We start from the raw sequence: 17,668 nt of genomic DNA, 5'->3' as shown, positions 1-17,668 counted from the left end.
TATTGGCCGGATTGGCTTACATTGGCTCGGTTTGGTTATATTGGCCAGATTGGCTTATATTGGCTAGATTGGCCAGATTGGCTCAGCCAGATTGGCTTATATTGCAGGGCTGGCGGGCTAGTGCAGAAGCCGCGGAAGGGGAGAAGGCACAAAATATGCTTTTTTTTTTTTTTTTTGGAATATGGGATTTCACTTAGGGGTTTGCAAATTACCCAAGAAGGCAGTAGATAAGTAGTTTAAGTAAGTTCTTCGCCCACCTGTTGAGTGAGACGGTCCACTAGGGCGGCATTTACCGGTACCCCGGTTGTACGACGCTTTTGTGTGGTCCCTTGAAAGTTATATTATCAGGGTTTCACTGCAGTTAGAAGGGCTTGGAAGTCTGAAAGTGCAAATAGGCACTCTCTCATACCTGTCAGGGAGACTCCCGAGTTCTGATGGTTTTGTACAAGTGTACGATCGAAACAAAAATCTCTCGATTACACACCAAACCTTTCTCCCAGTCTGGCCACGTTGCGCCGGAGCTACCTGATGTGGCAGTCAAATCCAATCCTACACCAATTGACATCGTTAGCGGGGGAGAGCTTAGAAAGCATAGTTGGCCATTCGCACAACTTGAACTCACCAGTACCACAGAAATGCTGAGTGTGAGAGGCAGTTCAGCATACTGAAGGCAAATTGCACCCAGTTTCGAGCACCCACGTCTGATGCAACCTCTTCAGTTGCATTCTTGGGGCGAAGTGTCACAGGAGCGAACATTGTTACGCTCGACAGTATTCCCAGGACATTTTGGAAAGGGGGGCGTCAGCCGCCTTCAAGATCTAACAAGTGACCAGTGGTGTAGCTTGTTAGTAGCAGCTTGTACGAGACGGTTCAGTTCCTGCCTTGTTGTGACTAAATTAAAAATGCGCTTAAATTGTTCCATTCTCTTCCTACTGATTAGCCCCAGTCAGATCTCGCTAATGCCGTCCCGGCGGACCTGGCAGGTACCGTATTTTCGCGCGCATAACCCGCACCAAAACTGCAAAAATTGTAGGTGTGAAGTGGAGGTGCAGATTATATGCGAAATATTTACTTTTGTGTAGCTGCTATGCCTCTAAAGCCGTAACAGTGACTAAGCCACTGTTATCCCGTGACAGTGCTTATTTTGCACACACAGCTTAGCAAAAATACTGACCTGAAAAAATGTATGCGGCAAGTCATCTACAGTGGAATCCCGGTCATACGAATCTCAAGGGGCGGCAAAAATATTCGTACCACCCGAAAATTCGTATCATCAGAAAACGAGAAAAAATGGAAATGTGCCGCGCATGCGGCAGGCGGCGGCAACATGGCGTCGGCTCTTGCCGTGAAGAGCTGCAGGTAGCTTCAGCGACCGCTTCTAACCTTTAAAACGCAGGTCAAGATGTAAACTAACTTGCTCATGCGGCAAAAAGGAGCTGACAGTGTTGGAGAAAACTGCACTATAAAATATCATCCGCGTCAAATATCCGCCGCGGAGGTGGCCCAGCCAGCTGCTGCGCGCGCTTTCAAACTGCCGTCGTGAAGAGCGCGCCTTCCCATTGGCGCAAGTTGGCAGGCTCCTCCCACTGCCACGCATCATTTTCCGAGCGAGGTAGAATCAGTAGAATCTGACACAAGCGACACAGGGGCGAAATCGTCGAAGAACGTGCGCTCATCGCCGACGCGACGCACGCACACCAACTCAAGTGAACGCGTTGCACGTGCGTTATTTTCACGCCTGCATCGACGATTTCGCCCCTGCGTCAGATTCTACCTCGCTCGGAAAATGATGCGTGACGTGCGTGGCAATGGGGGTAGCCTGCCGACTTGCTCCATTGGGGAGGTGCGCTTTTCACGGCGGCAGTTTGAAAGCGCTCCGGACAGCCCGCTGGCCCCGCCGGAGATGTTTAGGCTTACCACGGTGGCGGATATTTGATCGGTGCTTTCCCTAACCGCGCGGACGATGCTTTGTAGTGTCGTTTTCGCCCGCATTATCAGCTCCTTTACTGTACAAGCGACTTCATTTGTTTCTTAAGTGGCATCTTAAAGAGCGATCAGAAGCGGTCGGTCGAGCTACCCGCACCACTTCGCGGCCGGTGACGCCGCCATGTTGCCGCCGCGCGCAGCATGCGGGTGGTATTGGCGGCGGCATGTTTCCGTGAGCAGAAAACGCACCATACGGTTCACGCTTCAACATAATCGACGCACAAGTGGCGCAGGCAACACGGCAAGGCGACAACAAGATAGGTAGAGCGCGGGGCATAGACGGAAGCAAGGAATGCGGTGAAGGCAAAATGGCGAGGGTATTCGCCGTCAGAAATGAGGGAACGCTTGATTGCCGCGGTTTATTCAAGAAGTATAATACAAACAAAAAAAAGGAAGCTAGAGGCCAGAGCTGCAGCCAGCGGAAACGAAAGGTACTGAGATAAGAGATTGCAGTGGGAAAGAAGGGAGGGAGAAATAACAGGCGTAGAGAGGGCGAAACGTTCGGTTCGTTCGGAACAGCACCTCCCCACGAGGAGGATTACCGTCAATGGGGGAGGACTAATGCTTTTGTGCCCGCGCACAACCAAGGCCGCACGGCCGCACCAACACTCACGCCTCCCGTCCACGCCGCAGTCGTCTGCTCGCACGTTCGTATCACCCGCACCGGAGTGATAAATGCGTACGGATCATCCGAATTTTTCTACGTTGCATTTTGGCCGGGGAATTTCGAAAATTCGTATCACAACGAAATTCGTATCAACCGAATTCGTATCACCGAGATTCCACTGTAGTTACGGAGTCAGCTAGGCAAGTTTTTTTGCATAAACAAATGTGCTATGTTGCTTGAGTAGTATAAAATATGCGGACAATACGTAGGGATATAGGGTTTTTTTTTATTCGTCGACGGAAAGTGGGGTTGTGGGTTGTATGAAGGGGTGGGTTATACGCGCGGAAATACCGTATGCTTTCTGACAGTGGCAGTGGGCTTTCCCCCAATGCACCGGTGATGTGCAGCCAAACGGCAACACAAAGGGGCGCTGTTGGGCATTGGGACAACTCCACGCTTGTCAGTCTTGTCATCATTGCTGCTTTTCCCCCACTGATTTCAAATGTGGCATTATTTTTTAAATCGGTCAATTAGTTCCCGAGATAATTGGAGATAATGAGCCATTTTTGGAGGATCAATAGGCAACACAGTGTTGTTGGCCATGAAACTGTAATCTTTACATTTCCCAGTACTATGAACCCCGGTGAGTGCAGTAAGAGAATCGGTTTTTTGATGGATCGCTTGGAACTAATTTTACACCTCATGAAACTTTGGTGGCACCAGTGGCAAGGAACCATTTTGAGTAGCCACTTCAAACACCATTTCAAACTGGCTAGGGGACTCGGGGACCGCATCAGTATGCGGCTGGGCTTCCTTATCAGGAGAGCGCTGACTGAGGCAGCTTGAGTGCTGCCATGTTGCCAGGGCAGAAATAGACGTCCTTCATCACGCATCCTGATAAAGTGGGGGGATGCTGGAGCTTGCTTTAGGTGTGGTGAGATTGTTCCTCCACAGTCCCTCGCGTGAACTCGTCTCCATCCCGTGTTTCGCAGAGTTGCTCCCCTCTCCTCCGCCGTCTCCCCCCTGCCGCCAGCTGCTACGGCCCTCGGCGCTGCTTCTGCGAACCGCTTCGTCGAGCACTGTGGAGACCGGTTCTTCAACCACCCTGGTCCCCAGCAGCCCGGAAGACTCGCAGGAGGGAGACGACGGAACCAGCATTGTGACGGACTCTTCGGAGAGGAGGCTGCTGAGCGACAGGGAAGAACCCGGTGGGTTTTTGGATTGTGAGCCCGTGCGTCTCGAGGGTGCAGCCACACGTTTACAACAGGGTCTGGGCTATAGGGTTGCCACCTTTCCCCGAAAAAAACCCCGGCCTTTCGGGGAGGGGGAAGGGGGTGGTATATAGAATGATTAATTTGTGTCGAAAAAAAGACGCCATGTTTTTGACATGCAGTGCCATTTATTGTGCTGTTTTCTTAGAGAGAAATCAACATGACGTTTGTACGGAAAGTGATTGAGAGCGTGGTTACATGTGCTTCACTGAAAAGTAACCGCAATTGCTGACCGCGGCAGCAGCATTTCGTTGTTTTGTTCCTCCACCTCAGGCAGCGCGCTCGCCCGCGTATTTTGCCTGCTCGGGTGTCTTTTCGCAGCTTGCCGACACATATTTATCATCTTAGTTGTTGAATTGATGCTTACAAAACGCCAAACTGGACATAACCATGGCACAAGGGCCAAAAAAACGGCCAATGGCGGCCGGTTTTAAGTATGGACCGGCAACCGGCCCGCTGTTTAAAAAAACCGGTCGGACCGGTCCAAAACCGGGCGGGTGGCAACCCTACTGGGCTAGCGCTCACAAATCCCCAATTACCCCAAGTCCCCATTACCACTTATCTGTTGTAATGTCGCCCTCAACACCAGAGACACAATAAGTCATCGCCAGTTATCTTTAAAGGGGGACATGGCTATTGAAACAGCTTCCATTAATTGTACAGTAAACGCTGTGAAACTTGCCAGTACTGCTGCTTTTCCCCCACTGATTTCAAATATGCCACTATTTCTTGAATGTATCAGTTAGTTCCCAAGATGACTTGAGATAATTAGTCATTTTTGGTGGAACAATAGACAAAACAGTGCAAGTCACAGAACTGTAATCTTTACATTTTACAATACTACGAAGCGTGGTGAATGCAACGAGAGGATCGGTTTTTTGATGCACCACTTGGAGCTAATTTTGCAGCTCATTAAACATTGGTGTTTGAAATGCTCGAAATGGTTCCTTGCCACTGGTGCCACCAAAGTTTGATGAGCTGTAAAATTAGTTCCAAGTAGTGCATCAAAAAAAACCGATCCTCTTATTGCATTCACCACACTTCGTAGTATTGTAAAATGTAAAGATTATACTTTTATGACCAACACTGTTTTGTCTCTTCCACCAAAAATGACTAATTATCTCAAGTCATCTTGGGAACTAACTGATACATTCAAGAATATAGTGGCATATTTGAAATCAGTGGGGGAAAAGCAGCAATACTGGCAAGTTTCACAGCGTTTACTGTACAATTAAAGGAAGGTGCTGTAAGAGCAGTGTCCCCGTTAAGCAATTACCGATCATCATCAAGCCGATGGGCAAGTTTTCGCAAACTCCATGCGAGATGTATTTTGTAGCAGAGCGGTTCCTCTGCTTTGGGGTGCAATTCTCCGTTCCAACGTTTTTTTGAGACAAGGTTCTTGGAGACATTTGTGTGCGTTTTTGATTTTCGAAGTTCTTCGATGATATTCTGAGCTACCCTATAGTTCGACCCAATGCCTTGTTTGCTTCGAAGGTTGAAAGTTTCAAATGCTCGCACGTCCCTTAAATTGGCAGCCAGGGTTGATCTTGTAGATAGGTTTGTTGGCGGAACTGAAAGAGCTGGCGGGCATCTGTCTGCAAATAAACAAGACGGGAGACATCCAGACAGGCTGTCGTCGTCATGCAGACAATTTTTTTAGTTTTTCGTAGAACGTGTTCTGTACAACGCTTGTTCAGCTGTTTTTATAATAATATGCACACACCACGACAATTTTAGCTTATGAGTGATCTAAGCAAACCACGAAGTAATAATGGAATTGGTATAAAAGATATGCACCTTGTCTTCCGTGTTTCTTTGTTGGATCTAGAGCCGCTAGTGAAGCTGGAAATTTTGTGTATGCTTGCATCCTTAGGGAAATCAGTTGGCTACTGTGTCGTCTCCCTCTTAAGCCTATCTGAATGTTCACTTGGGAGGTGGTTTCCATAGTTAAGGTGCCCTGCTACACTTCTTGAGCAGTGCAAGTAAGCCGGCGCAACATTTGGATTACACTGCCAGGAATACCTGAGCCAAATATTACACATGCACGTGAAGCAGTGAGTGCACAAATTGCTGTGAAAGATGCGGAAAAACCAACCGCGCTCTCTTCAGTTCTCCTCATTATGCACCCCTGGCATGGCCTAAGCGACGTCACATTGGCCATGGCTGCCCGATCAGCGGTCACTGGCCAACTTCGCGGCTAGATTCTCCCATTTCCGCCGTCCTCATCGCTGTGTACCAACCTCTTCTATGCCTGAGCCTGTACTCAGTTTTGACGTTTCTTTTGTGTTATGAGTGCATGTGTAGTTTGAGTGACGAACTTAATACTGCCGTTTCGGCCAGATCACATGACAACAAACGTTTACTGCTTCAAAAACACCCTACCAGCCCGAGCGCACGCTTGTGAGCAGGCACCCATGCCTGCCTTTTTGTGGCACCAGACCGGAATTCGGCGCCTTCACGTTGCGGAGAAAAGGAGAAAACTCCCCGGCCTCTGATATATCGAAGGCCGCCGAAGAGAATGCCACACCCCTCTCCAGGAGAGAGTGCGCAGCTTTTGTTGTTTTGTCCGCGGTCTAGTTGAGAGGGAACAATTATGCCGGATCTCTCGTTGCGTGTAGCTTCGGTTATAGTGAACGGATTTTCTAAATTCTTGCGGGAGGAGAAATACATTTTGAGTAGTCAATGGTAAGTGCTGCAGGGTCCCTTTAAGGTGCTGTGACACCCTGCAGGTTTAATGGTCCTGAAGCCATTTTCGTTATTATTTAACTTGTGCATCTGAAAATTTTGCATTCGCTGAGCTTTGGCATGCATTACAAATAACTAATCAATTTTTGTCTTTGTGGCACAAGCTTGAAGTGATGCAGCATATATGTGAAATAATGACGCAGTGATTATTGCAGCGCTCCCATCTGGCTTGCAATATGCCACGTATGCCCTTCAAGGACCAGAGAGGGAAGCTATACCAAAGATCGAATAGGACGTAGAATATTATTGATACTCTGGGCGAATCATACTTGCTGTACATATAAAGCTTGCTAGCACAAATGTTTATATATAATTTCAATTTTATATTGGTCCAGCCAGTTTAGCGGATTTCAAATGCAGGGAGAAATGTGCATATCTGATGAGCACATTCAATGTACTTGGGCAACAGTTGACCTCATGTTCAAAGAGAAAAACAGTTCTGCGAAAAAAAAGCTGGTAGAAAAAGGCAATACTGATCACTTGAGCAGCGAGAGCTGAAGAAATGGTGTAGACTAAATGGTACTATTTCACGAGCATTTTTTTTCAATTGCTGATAACAAATCGAAATGCTTTTTGGGCTGGGGTTTCTCCTTAAAAGGAGCTGAACATTGCTCTAGCTGGCAAGTACCCTCGAGAGACTTTCATTCACACAAGGAACTGATTCCCCAGTTTTTTCTCTGCCTAGGTGTCCGAGAGGAGAAAAACGGAGAACCCTATTCAGAAGGAGACTCCTCGCTCTCAACCGCTCAGACCACGCCAGCGACAACGCCAATCACGGAGGACCGCTTCTTCACCAAGGTGTCGGTGCCGTCACTGTGCCGGTCCCGGTCCTTCGTGGTCGAGCGACCCTCCCTCGCTCTGTTGCTGCGCAAGGGGCTCGGTCAGGACCGCACCGCCGACGGCGTCAACGTCAAGGTAGTCAAGCCTTGGAAGTCGCCCAACAAGTCGCCGCTTGAGGATCCTCAGACCTCTTTTACAGGAGCACCCAAACAAGCTGCCACGTTGGAGAGCACCGGCGTCTCGGAGACGTTTGTCAAGGAAGGTGTTGGTGGTTGTGGTGATGCGGCCAGTGTTGCGGACTCGTCGGAGTGTGCTTCCGACGATGGTGCAAAGCAGCAGAATGGGGACGTCGGACTGCACCGTGAATTGGGCGCTACATTTCTTCGCAGTGAGGGACAACCAATGGCTATGCCCAGTACTAGTTTCCTCAATGCTTGCGCACTCCTGGACCGGAATTCACGGTTCTCTGGACAACTCGTCTCCGAATCTGGAGGCAGCTGTGTGTCCGAGTCACCCGAGCGGAGGATTGGCTTCTTGGAAGGTGAAAGGAAGAGCAGCAGTTTGCCTTTCGTTCCTCGTGCCTTGAACGAGGCCGCGAAGGATGCTTTTGAGAGGCCTGCCAAAGACCTCAGAGTTCCAGGAGATGGCATCGCGCTGAAGACGAATCCGAATCCGCCCTGCGGGTCGTTAGGGCTTCCCTTTGCCGGCAGGGAAGCGGCTTTTAGAGACAACGCAGCCGTGACGGACGAGACATTGAACGACGTTTCGAACTTTCAGAAAGATGAGGATGAAACTGTTGCGGACGACGTTTTCGCCGACGCCTTGGATGACAACGGTGTTTTGTCGAACACGGAAGACCTGGCGAAGTTTGGTGAGACGTTTGTGAGTCCTTGGGACCATAGAGGTGCCCGTTTCGCGCCGGCATCTACGAGCTCTGTGAGGCACTCGATGAGCTCACCCGTGGGCAGTGTGCAGTCGTCGGGAGGGGAGTCCGAGGTTCTGGCGATTCCGCTGGATGCCTCGTGGGATGCGGAAGAGGAGGAACAGTACGAAGATGCGAGCGAGGTCTGTGGCTCTCCGGATAGTGGTGCCGGTGGTCGTGGCGACTTAACGGAGGATCCTGAACGGTCGTATGGTGCGAGTCCTGGCTGTGACCGACGCAAGTAAGGGGGAGTCTTTGTTCTTTGTTTTGCGCGGAGTGTGTTTGAGTCCATTTTCAGCGAGGCTGGCTTAGTGTCATGCAAACTGGCAGAGCAGTGGAGGCAAGGGTTTGGGCAAAGACCTCTATTTAAAGGGGCCGGCCATGCAGACGAAACGCAAGTTCGGTTAATTCGAAAGATTGCCTCGTTCGAATCCTACTGACACCACTCTTAACGTGCACTTTGCTCCAATAAGCTATATAATGAGAAAAAAGGGAATGGCCATGCGACCCACTAGCCCATTTCCTGCAACAGAACGTGTGATGTCATATGTGCCCAGCTGCGGCGATTGGCTGAGGCCGGCTAAAGCAGCTCAAATTAAGCACGGCTTATAAGCTTGCCGAACGAGCTATTTGTGCCTAAATGTAACGCACATTCATTTTACAGCAGTACGAATGGTGCGGTAAACAGTGAAAGTTACGAAAATACACGTAAGCACAGAAGTACTGATGCGCCCTGCTGTTGGTACTGGGTGCACTATGGTTTTTTTAGCACCACAGCAGCCCGCCGCTTTGGAGTTGTACATAACACTGGCCGATTGGCGTAAGCGATGTTGTCTTGCGTGACCCTGTTTGTCGAGCATACCCCACCCATGTTTCACGAAACGATTACTTTCTACTGTAACAACAACACGCCAGGTGCAAATGCGGTCAAAAACAAAGAAACTGTTGGCTGACTATTGTAGCGCCATCTGGGAGGACTGACGGTAAGCAAAGCTGCAGAGCCTAATGACGCAGTGGAAGTTCGTTTGAATACGCGAACTTATGACTTCATCGTTGACGTCCCGGAAACACACGATTTGGCGGGAGAATCAAAATTTTAACTTAAATTGATTAATTCCTCAGTGAATGCGGCATCGTTTGCTGCCGGACATTTGCTGCTGCTGGGGGCATTCGAATGAAATAAACTTGTATTTTGTCCGCATGGCTCCTTTAATTAAGCACTCCTGGATCTTGCATGGCGTGGGTTTCTAGGCCATCTGGGATAATTCTGCTGAAAGCTAGCATAATATTCTTGCAGTGTATTAGGCCTGACTGCCTAATACATGCGGGCTGACCCGATGGTTTGCTTTGACTCACTGCATTTGGAGAGGTTTTGGTGGGCACACTAGTTCACTGTTTCCTGCCCTTGCATTTTTATGCACTGAGAGAGAGAGCGAGAGACAAAGATTTGAATTGTACTTCTAGAAATGAGCGTCATTGTGTACTTTTTCCAACAATTTTTGATCCTTGAAATGTAACCAATTGAGTTACTGTACCATTTTTTTTTTTACCCATTGCCCACATTATGAAGATTTTACTGTTCCCACGAATTCTTAAAAATTGGGTTTAAACTGGGCATGTTTCGTTTATCTGAGGATATAGGAAAACTCTTGGCGGGCAGTTTGTCCAGCCGTCGCCAGCCCTAATGAAAACCACTGGTGTGCTACACTTCTCCAGCCCTTTTCGCATGCTGTGTGACTTACGTGGACGTTGCGCACCGCCTTCCACCCCTCTCGACACCAGGTCTGGTGAGGGGATGCTGTCGGCAGACGACCTGTTTGCTGCCCACGACCGCAAGATGCACGCGTTCCGCCGCTCGCTGATGCAAGAGTACGCCCTCTGGGGCCCTTCCAGCGCGCCACCAGTGGCCGGCGAGCACGACGGGATGAACACGGGCACGGCATCGCTGGAAACGTCCGGAGGACGTCCCACGTCTCCCACCAGTGAGTGTGGGACCCTTTGTGGGAGGAGGTAATTCTTCTTATGGGGGCTGTCGTGGTCGCTTCGAAGGGAAAAAAAACGTCCGTGTGTGGAGATTTTGGCGCACGTTAAAGCTCCCTAGGTGGTCGTAGTTAAAGGGGGACGCTGCTCTTAAAACAGCTCCTTTTAATTTTGAACTGAACTCTGTGAAACTTATCAGTCTTGCTGCTTTCCCCTCCCCCACTGATTTCAAATATGCCACTATTTCTTGAGTAACTCAATTAGTTACCTAGATAGTAAGAGGTAATTAGCCATTTTTGGAGGAAAAATAGACAAAACAGTGTTGGCCATGAGACTGTAATCTTTATATTTTCCAATGCTATGAACCCTGGTGAGTGCAGTAAGAGAATAGTTTTTTTATGCATTGCTTGCAACTAATTACATCTCATTAAACAATGGTGTTTGAAATGGACATTAAAAATGGATCCTTGCCACTAGTGCCACCAACGTTTGGTGAGCTGTAAAATTAGTCCCAAGTGATGCATAAAAAAATCAACTCTTTTATTGCACTCACCAGGCTTCATATTGGAAAATGTAGAGATTACAGTTTTATGACCCACACTGTTTTGTCCGTTGTTCCTCCAAAAGTGGCTATTTACCTCTAATTAAATTGGGAACTAATTGGCTGACTAAAAAAATAAAGCCATATTTGAAATCAGCGGGAAAAAAGCAGCAAGACTGGCAAGTTTCACAGAGTTTACTTAACAATTAAAGGAAACTGTTTTAAGAGCAGTGTCCCCCCTTAAATCCGTAGTTCTCCACTATGGTGTGCCTCGGAGCCTGGGTGTAGCTTTGGCTCATCAAATCCGCAAAATTTTGGCAATACAGTCGAACACGGATATATCGAACACGGGTATATCGAATTATTGTCTATATCGAACTCATAAATTATCCCCTTGAAAATTATGTGTAAAAGTATAGGAATTCGTACGTTTATATCGAACTGAATTTTTCCCAACATTGGGTATATCGAACGCCGCGCGAGCTGGAAGGTGGTCTTCAGCGGTCGCTGCACCCCCGATTGAGGTTGAGGAGGATGTGGAGGAATGCGTGGGCATGGCGGAGACTGGCTCGCGGAACTAATTCCCCCTACCGGAACGAATTTGCGCTTGTCCAGTCGGGCCCCGCTACCGGCAGCCGTAGCGTTAGCGGACGGAGCCCGGTATGCTACAGAAGCCCGAACGCTCGGAAAATGTGTGCGAGGTAGGGATGCCCCGACTGCCCACGTCCCCCCCTTTTTTTTTTTTTTTTTTTTTTCGGCTGCGTGCGTTCCTCGGCTTGCCGAAAAAGAGTTTGTTTTTCTCTCTCTCTGGATCTGTCTTCCCCCGATGTCGTCTCGGGAAAGGGAAGAGGGAACGAAGGCGCTGGCTGCTTCCTCCTTCTTTTGCATTTTGCTGCTGTTGCTGCTGTTTGGCGAGTTGTACCGCACCTTTCGGAGATCACTGTTTCTCTCGGAGATGACCATCGCAAGCCCTTTGTTGGAGTCCGTTCAGAGAGCCTTGGCATTGTTACCTTCAAAGTTATTGTGGTACGTGCGCGCTGTTCTTCTTTTGCGTGCGTGTTGTGCATGATGTGCGAAGGCGCAGCGTACTGCTGGAATTTCTTAGTTGTGCAGCATCGATAAGATCGAGACCAGCGTCTTTAATTTCATTTCCTGGACGAAGAAGCAGGCTAAGATCAGCGATTTTTTTTAACGGAAATAAAGCGTCCTGTTGCGTCGTGAGTGCGGAATTAGTTGTCATTCTTAAATGCGACGATCGGTAAGTGATCGTCCGCCATAAGTGAGGTCTCAGAGCCCATATTTTTTATATCGAATTTTTCATATATCGAATTAATTCGTGATCCCCTTGGAGTTCGATATATCCGTGTTCGACTGTACTGACAATGTCTGGGAAGCACGGCAGGTTTGGATACCTGGCTGGGGAAGAACTTGTGTGTTTCTGTGTGTAGGTAAGTGATTGGGATGAGGGATCATTCAAAGTTCTCCGGGCCACGTCTGGCCTTTTTGGCCAATCACTTGCTAGGGTGCCTGCCACTTCATACGCAATGCTGGTAATTTTAGCCATGAGACTGCGTTCTGTCGTCAAGGCCATTGTGGGTTCGTGCATGACAAAGCATTGCCATGTCAGGCACGAGCATGAATTCTGCACTGGAGGGCTCTCGCTCATCAGTAGAAGGTCTAGAAATTCTTTCATCAGGGGTGGAACAGCTGCGTCATTTGCGCCATTGAGCGCCAAACTTGCTTACCTGCGCCATCCTGCGCCAAAATTTGAGCTGCGAGATACAACCGCAACGGTGTTCCGTGTCCAGGAACTTGGCTGAAACATCGGGTTCTCAGTTTCATCAAGGTGGTTGTGTGTTTCGGTTTCATCAAGGCTATGAACGGCTGACGAAGTTAGCTTTGGTTTAGCCCATCAGGCCGCCGGCACTGCGCTCCTTCTCCGCTTTACTGCGCGGTCTCTTTGGATTTCTTTGTGCTGCGTTAGCGTGGCTTTGTTTGCCGGTGCCACCCGCTTCGCCACAATAGCTGGAAAATGACTAATGTAACTGGAATGATTTTGTGTCTCATCGCAAGCTGATATTAGAAAACAGATAGAATGTTACTCGCATGAAACGGTGTAGTTCATTGGGGGTGAGGTTCAGTTTAGTCGACCATTTTTGACAATTCTAGCTTTGCGGCGCCCAACTTTCCGTTGGTGCATATTTTGAACGAAGAGGGCCTTGGTAGCTTTGCAGTTTGCTTTGGTTGTTGCACCTGTGAACTTTGGGGTTACCTAGCTTTGCTTATGGGGAAGGACGGTCCAACAATAATTATGCCTTCGCTCTAGTGACGTATGTCTACGAAGGTTTCGGGTTCGATTCCCGGCCGCCGCGGCCGCTTTTCTGATGCAGGCGAAAAGCGAAAACGCCCGTGCGTGCGAGATTTCGCCGCACGTTAAAGATCCCCAGGTAGTCAAAATCAATCCGGAGCCCTCCACTACGGCGCGCCTCATCGCCTGCATTGCGTCGGCGCTTTAAACCCTACACTCAATCGATCAATCATGCGTCTACGGGGTACGTTCGGCGACTCTCGCAACCCCGTGACGGGCAAAGACCAAGCTATATTCAACTTCACACGCACTGAAACCACTGTTCGATGGGAAAATGCAAGCAAGTGCTTTGTTTTACGTAGCGCCGCTGTGAGTTTGCTTAAATACTGCCGTTTCCCGGACAAAAACGAGGCCTATTATCTGATGCCCTTCAATTCTGTGCGTGAGGTTTGACCTTTGAACGGTGACCTTTGAGAGAGAGAGAGAGAGAGAGATGGAACTTTATTCAGGCATCCGGCGTGCAAAGGACACGATTCCCGGCCACGCAGGGCTCGGTCGCGTCCCCTCTATCTAACCACCCTAAGTCGCAAAAGTCCTAGGGCGTCGGGCTTAGACCCCAAGGCGGTTGGTCTCGGCGTCCGCTCGAGCTACTCGGAGCGCTCCCGGCCGCCACCGTCGGCCCCCGACCCCCACCTCCCGCATGGGAGGGCGGAGTGCCGGGAGGGACGGGCGGGCGCGGGGCCCCCTTTCACCTTTGCAGAGCCAGAGCCGCCTCGAGCCGCTGGATGGCCCTCCTCTGTTGTTGGGGCTCCGCAGAGCCCACGCATTCGCGCACGTCCGGTGGGTACGGGTCCTGTGGGTCCTGTCTATCCCCCCCACCGTCGCGCACTGCACACTCACAGCCCCACATGATATGGGTCAGAGTCGCAGTTTCGCGTTCACACACACTGCACCGAGCACTCTCGTAGAGGTCCGGACACACGTGCCGCGCGAGCGCCGGCGTCAGAACAGTCTCTGTCTGTAATTGCCTGAGCTTCACCGCCTCCGCCCGAGACAGGTCCCGGTGCGGGAGCGGAAAAGCACGCCTCTGGTCCCGATGCCAACGAAGCACCCCGCCGTAGTCGGTGAGGGGCTCCGCTTCTTCGTCGTCGTCGATGTCAGTTGTTTCACCGCAGTCCTCGAGGGATGACGACAGCGGACGGGATGTCGCGACCCGGCACGTGGCGAGACCACGGGCCGCAGCGTCTGCCTCCTCGTTGCGGTTGCATAGTCCGGGTGCCAGCTCCCGGCCCGCGTGGGCTGGGAACCACTTGATGATCGTAGTCTTCGTGACCCCCTGCGCTGCAGCCCCCGTCGTCCGCCAGGACTCCAGGAGCCGCGCAGTGCCACCACACACCACGCCGCGAGCAAAGTTGCGGATGGCTGTCTTTGAGTCACTGAGCACCGTGCGCACACCGGGCAGGCCCAGGGCCAAGGCGATCGCCGCCTCCTCTGCCTGGCTCGCCGACCGGGCGCACACGCTGCCCGCCGTCAGTAGTTCACCGGTGGAGGCCCGCGCGGCCACCGCCACGAACGTGCACGGTCGCCCACGGCACTTGGCCGCGTCCACAAACACCGCACCGTCGTCCTCGCTGTACTGGTGAGCCAGCGCGCGCGCGCGCGCGGCCCGTCTGCCGGCGTCCCTCTCCGGGTCCACGTTCCTCGGGAGCGGGTACACGATCAAACTTCTGGCGATCTCGTCCCGAAGGGGGACCAGCTCGTCCGCCTCCGAAACGCCGCCGACAGCCGATGATGCCGTGGGCCCTCCGCAGCCACCCGTGTCAGGAGGCTGTAGGCCCGCTCGTGCCAGGATACGGCGTCCCACGGCAGTGCTGCCCAGGCGCGCCAGTTGCGATGCTCGTTGCGCCTCGCTAATCTCCGACAGGGTGTTGTGCACCCCCAGAGACAGCAAGGCCGACGTCTTCGTGCCGTTCAGGAGCCCCAAGGCCCCCGTGTAGGCCTTGCGGATGGCCGCGTCGATGCGCTGCCGCTCCCCCTTGGTCCAGCGGTGAAAGGCCCCCGCGTACGCCGCGTGGCTGACCACGAAGGCCTGCAGCAGCCGCAGGAGACTCGCCTCCCGCATGCCTCGCGAGCGGGAAGACACCCGCTTCACCAGGCGCGTCGCGATGCCCATCTTCGTCACGATGTGCTTGACCGCCGTGCCGTTGGTCCGGTGCGCGTCCACGAACATGCCCAGGACCCGAAGGCCCGAGACGTGCGGGATTGGCGCCCCATCGCCGGCACGAACCACGATGGTGCGTTCCGCCTCCTCGGCGGCCCGCTTCCTCCACCGACCGGGCGGGGGCAGGATCAGGAGCTGCGACTTCTGCGGCGAACACCGAAGGCCCGTGCCTGAGAGCGCGGCCTCCACGGCGTCCACCGCCGACTGCAGCCCGGCCTCGACGTCGCCGTCGCTGCCGCCCGTTGCCCAGATAGTCACGTCGTCCGCGTAGATGCAGTACTTGATGGCCGGCCCGAGCTCCTCCAGTCGCCGCGCCACCTCGATCATGACTAGATTGAAGAGGAGCGGCGAAATCACCGAGCCTTGCGGGGTCCCCACGCTGCCCAGCTCGCGCTCCTCCAGCTTCGCTCCGCCGACCTCCAGCCGCGCTGTTCGCCGGGACAGGAACGAACGGATGTACTCGTAGGAACGGCGCCCCAGACCGAGGCGCGACGCCTGAGCCAGGATCGCAGAGTGCCGCACCTTGTCGAAGGCGCTCTGCAGGTCCAGGCCCAGAATCGCACGATTGTCCTTCTTCGGGAGTCCCCCGGGGGGCTCCAGGACCTCCCGCTGTAGCAGTAACATGGCATCCTGGGTGCCAAGCTTCGCGCGGAAGTCCAGCATCGCGTCCTGGTACAACTCCTCTTGCTCCAGGTACCTTTGAACGGTGACCTTTGAACAGTGACCTTTGAACGGTGACCTATGAGCGGGGACCTTTGAAGGTAGATAACGCTGCATGATGTAAACCTCCAGATATATAGTTCAGCATGTGCGTTCCTGGTTCGGAGTAGGTTCTTATGCGCGGCGGAACGCCCGATATAGATAAATAAAACGTAATTTGCAGGGTGCTGGCAGTGACATGTAGGGAGGCTAGGTAGGCACCATAACGTCGGGAAATGGTGTTACATCTGCTCCAAACGGCCTTTCTGGCTGCTCCAAACCTGCTCCACAAGGCCATTCTGACTGCTCCAAACCTGCTACAGAAGGCACTTTTGCCTGCTCCTGAACTGCTCCCGAACCCATGGACCCTGTTCCACCCCTGTTTTTTATTGCTCTATTGCTACTAAATTCTCCTTCGCTACAGTGGTGTGATGACTGAGAATGGGCTGCTTTTTTAAAGTATTTCTGCATCGACAAACTATGCGTGAATACATCATGTCGCTGACCTCCTTCATGTTTTTTTGGTGAAATTTGTGCCATGAAGCAAGAGTGTGTGTTAAAAGCTATTTTCTTTTTCTCCGAGAATAGTGCTGGGAGGCAACCTAGAGGAAGTGGCAAATTACACCACAGTCGTGTGGTCCTGTGGAAGTGCAAGAGTTGGTAAAAATTCACGAGTAAACAGGCCATTATTAAACGCACCTTTCGAACCCAAAAACTAAAAAAGGAATTTAGGCCATAGTTGGTTGCTAATAAAGTGTGTTCTTGGAAAAAGAACGGCATCGCATAACAACAAAAAAACTTTCCTTTCCAGTGTCGCGGTGCATGGCTGTTTCCAGTTACATATTAGTGGCTCCCTTGAATGCACCAAAAATGCCTTTGTGTCGTGATCGAACAAGCTATCACAAGTTAGGTAGAACCATCGGGAAAGGGAAAATTTCGAGTACCTGTGGGCTGGAACACTTTTTTTTTTTTTTTTTTTTTCATTTCTATACAAGAGTCAATAGCAGGAAAAGAGGTCAGGAAGACGATACAGGTAGAGGAAAAGATCTCGCATGTAAACTCACACAGAATTCAAACTTTGATGGCAAAAGCAACAGGGGAGTTCACTGTAAAGTGTTTCAGGCCAACGTCAAAAACTGAGTATGCTCACCTGTTAACTCTTTGGCTGCCACGGGAAACTGATCGATTTTTAGGGGTCTAAAAAAACATTTTTTCTGTTCTGAAGATAGTGGTTAGGCATGTATTGCAGTGATATATATAATGCAGATGATCCAATACCCTTTCCAACAATAACAGTTTTAACATTTTTTTCATACATACTATATTCGATTATAAGACAAGGATGCAGTTTGGAGAGTCAAAATAATTGCTATTTGTATATATACTAAGCTTCGAATATAAGGCGGGGTATGACTTTCAGACTAGGGATTTTGGAAAAAGCCTCGCCTTATATTTGAATAAATACGGTAATGTTTGGGAAAAAATGACCAAATTCAAAATTCTTCTCCAGGCATCAGACAAAGTAAAAAAAAAGGAAGTTGTGCATAACAAACTGCCAGTAGTAGGAAAAATTTAGAATATACGTTTTGTAGGTAAACATTTTCAAGT

At 50.8% G+C, this 17,668-nt stretch overlaps 1 protein-coding gene across 7 annotated transcripts in view; it reads left to right on the top strand.

The window, feature by feature from the left end:
- Cp110 (Centriolar coiled coil protein 110kDa) overlaps positions 1-17,668 on the top strand; it is an 89,119-nt gene that overhangs the window by 27,278 nt on the left and 44,173 nt on the right. For all 7 annotated transcript variants that reach the window (XM_077671276.1, XM_077671279.1, XM_077671273.1 and 4 more), the window contains 3 exons: positions 3,586-3,801; positions 7,295-8,552; positions 10,094-10,293. In XM_077671276.1, coding sequence (XP_077527402.1) covers positions 3,586-3,801; positions 7,295-8,552; positions 10,094-10,293 — 1,674 coding nt within the window. The remainder of the gene's footprint in view (positions 1-3,585; positions 3,802-7,294; positions 8,553-10,093; positions 10,294-17,668) is intronic.

The sequence above is a fragment of the Haemaphysalis longicornis genome, unplaced genomic scaffold, assembly GCF_048455015.1.
Source record: "Haemaphysalis longicornis isolate Haplotype H1 unplaced genomic scaffold, Haemaphysalis longicornis Haplotype H1 scaffold_5, whole genome shotgun sequence".
Lineage (NCBI taxonomy): Eukaryota > Metazoa > Arthropoda > Arachnida > Ixodida > Ixodidae > Haemaphysalis > Haemaphysalis longicornis.
The sequence above is the reverse complement of the archived record's forward strand: the minus strand, read 5'-3'. Positions and strand labels throughout refer to the sequence as shown.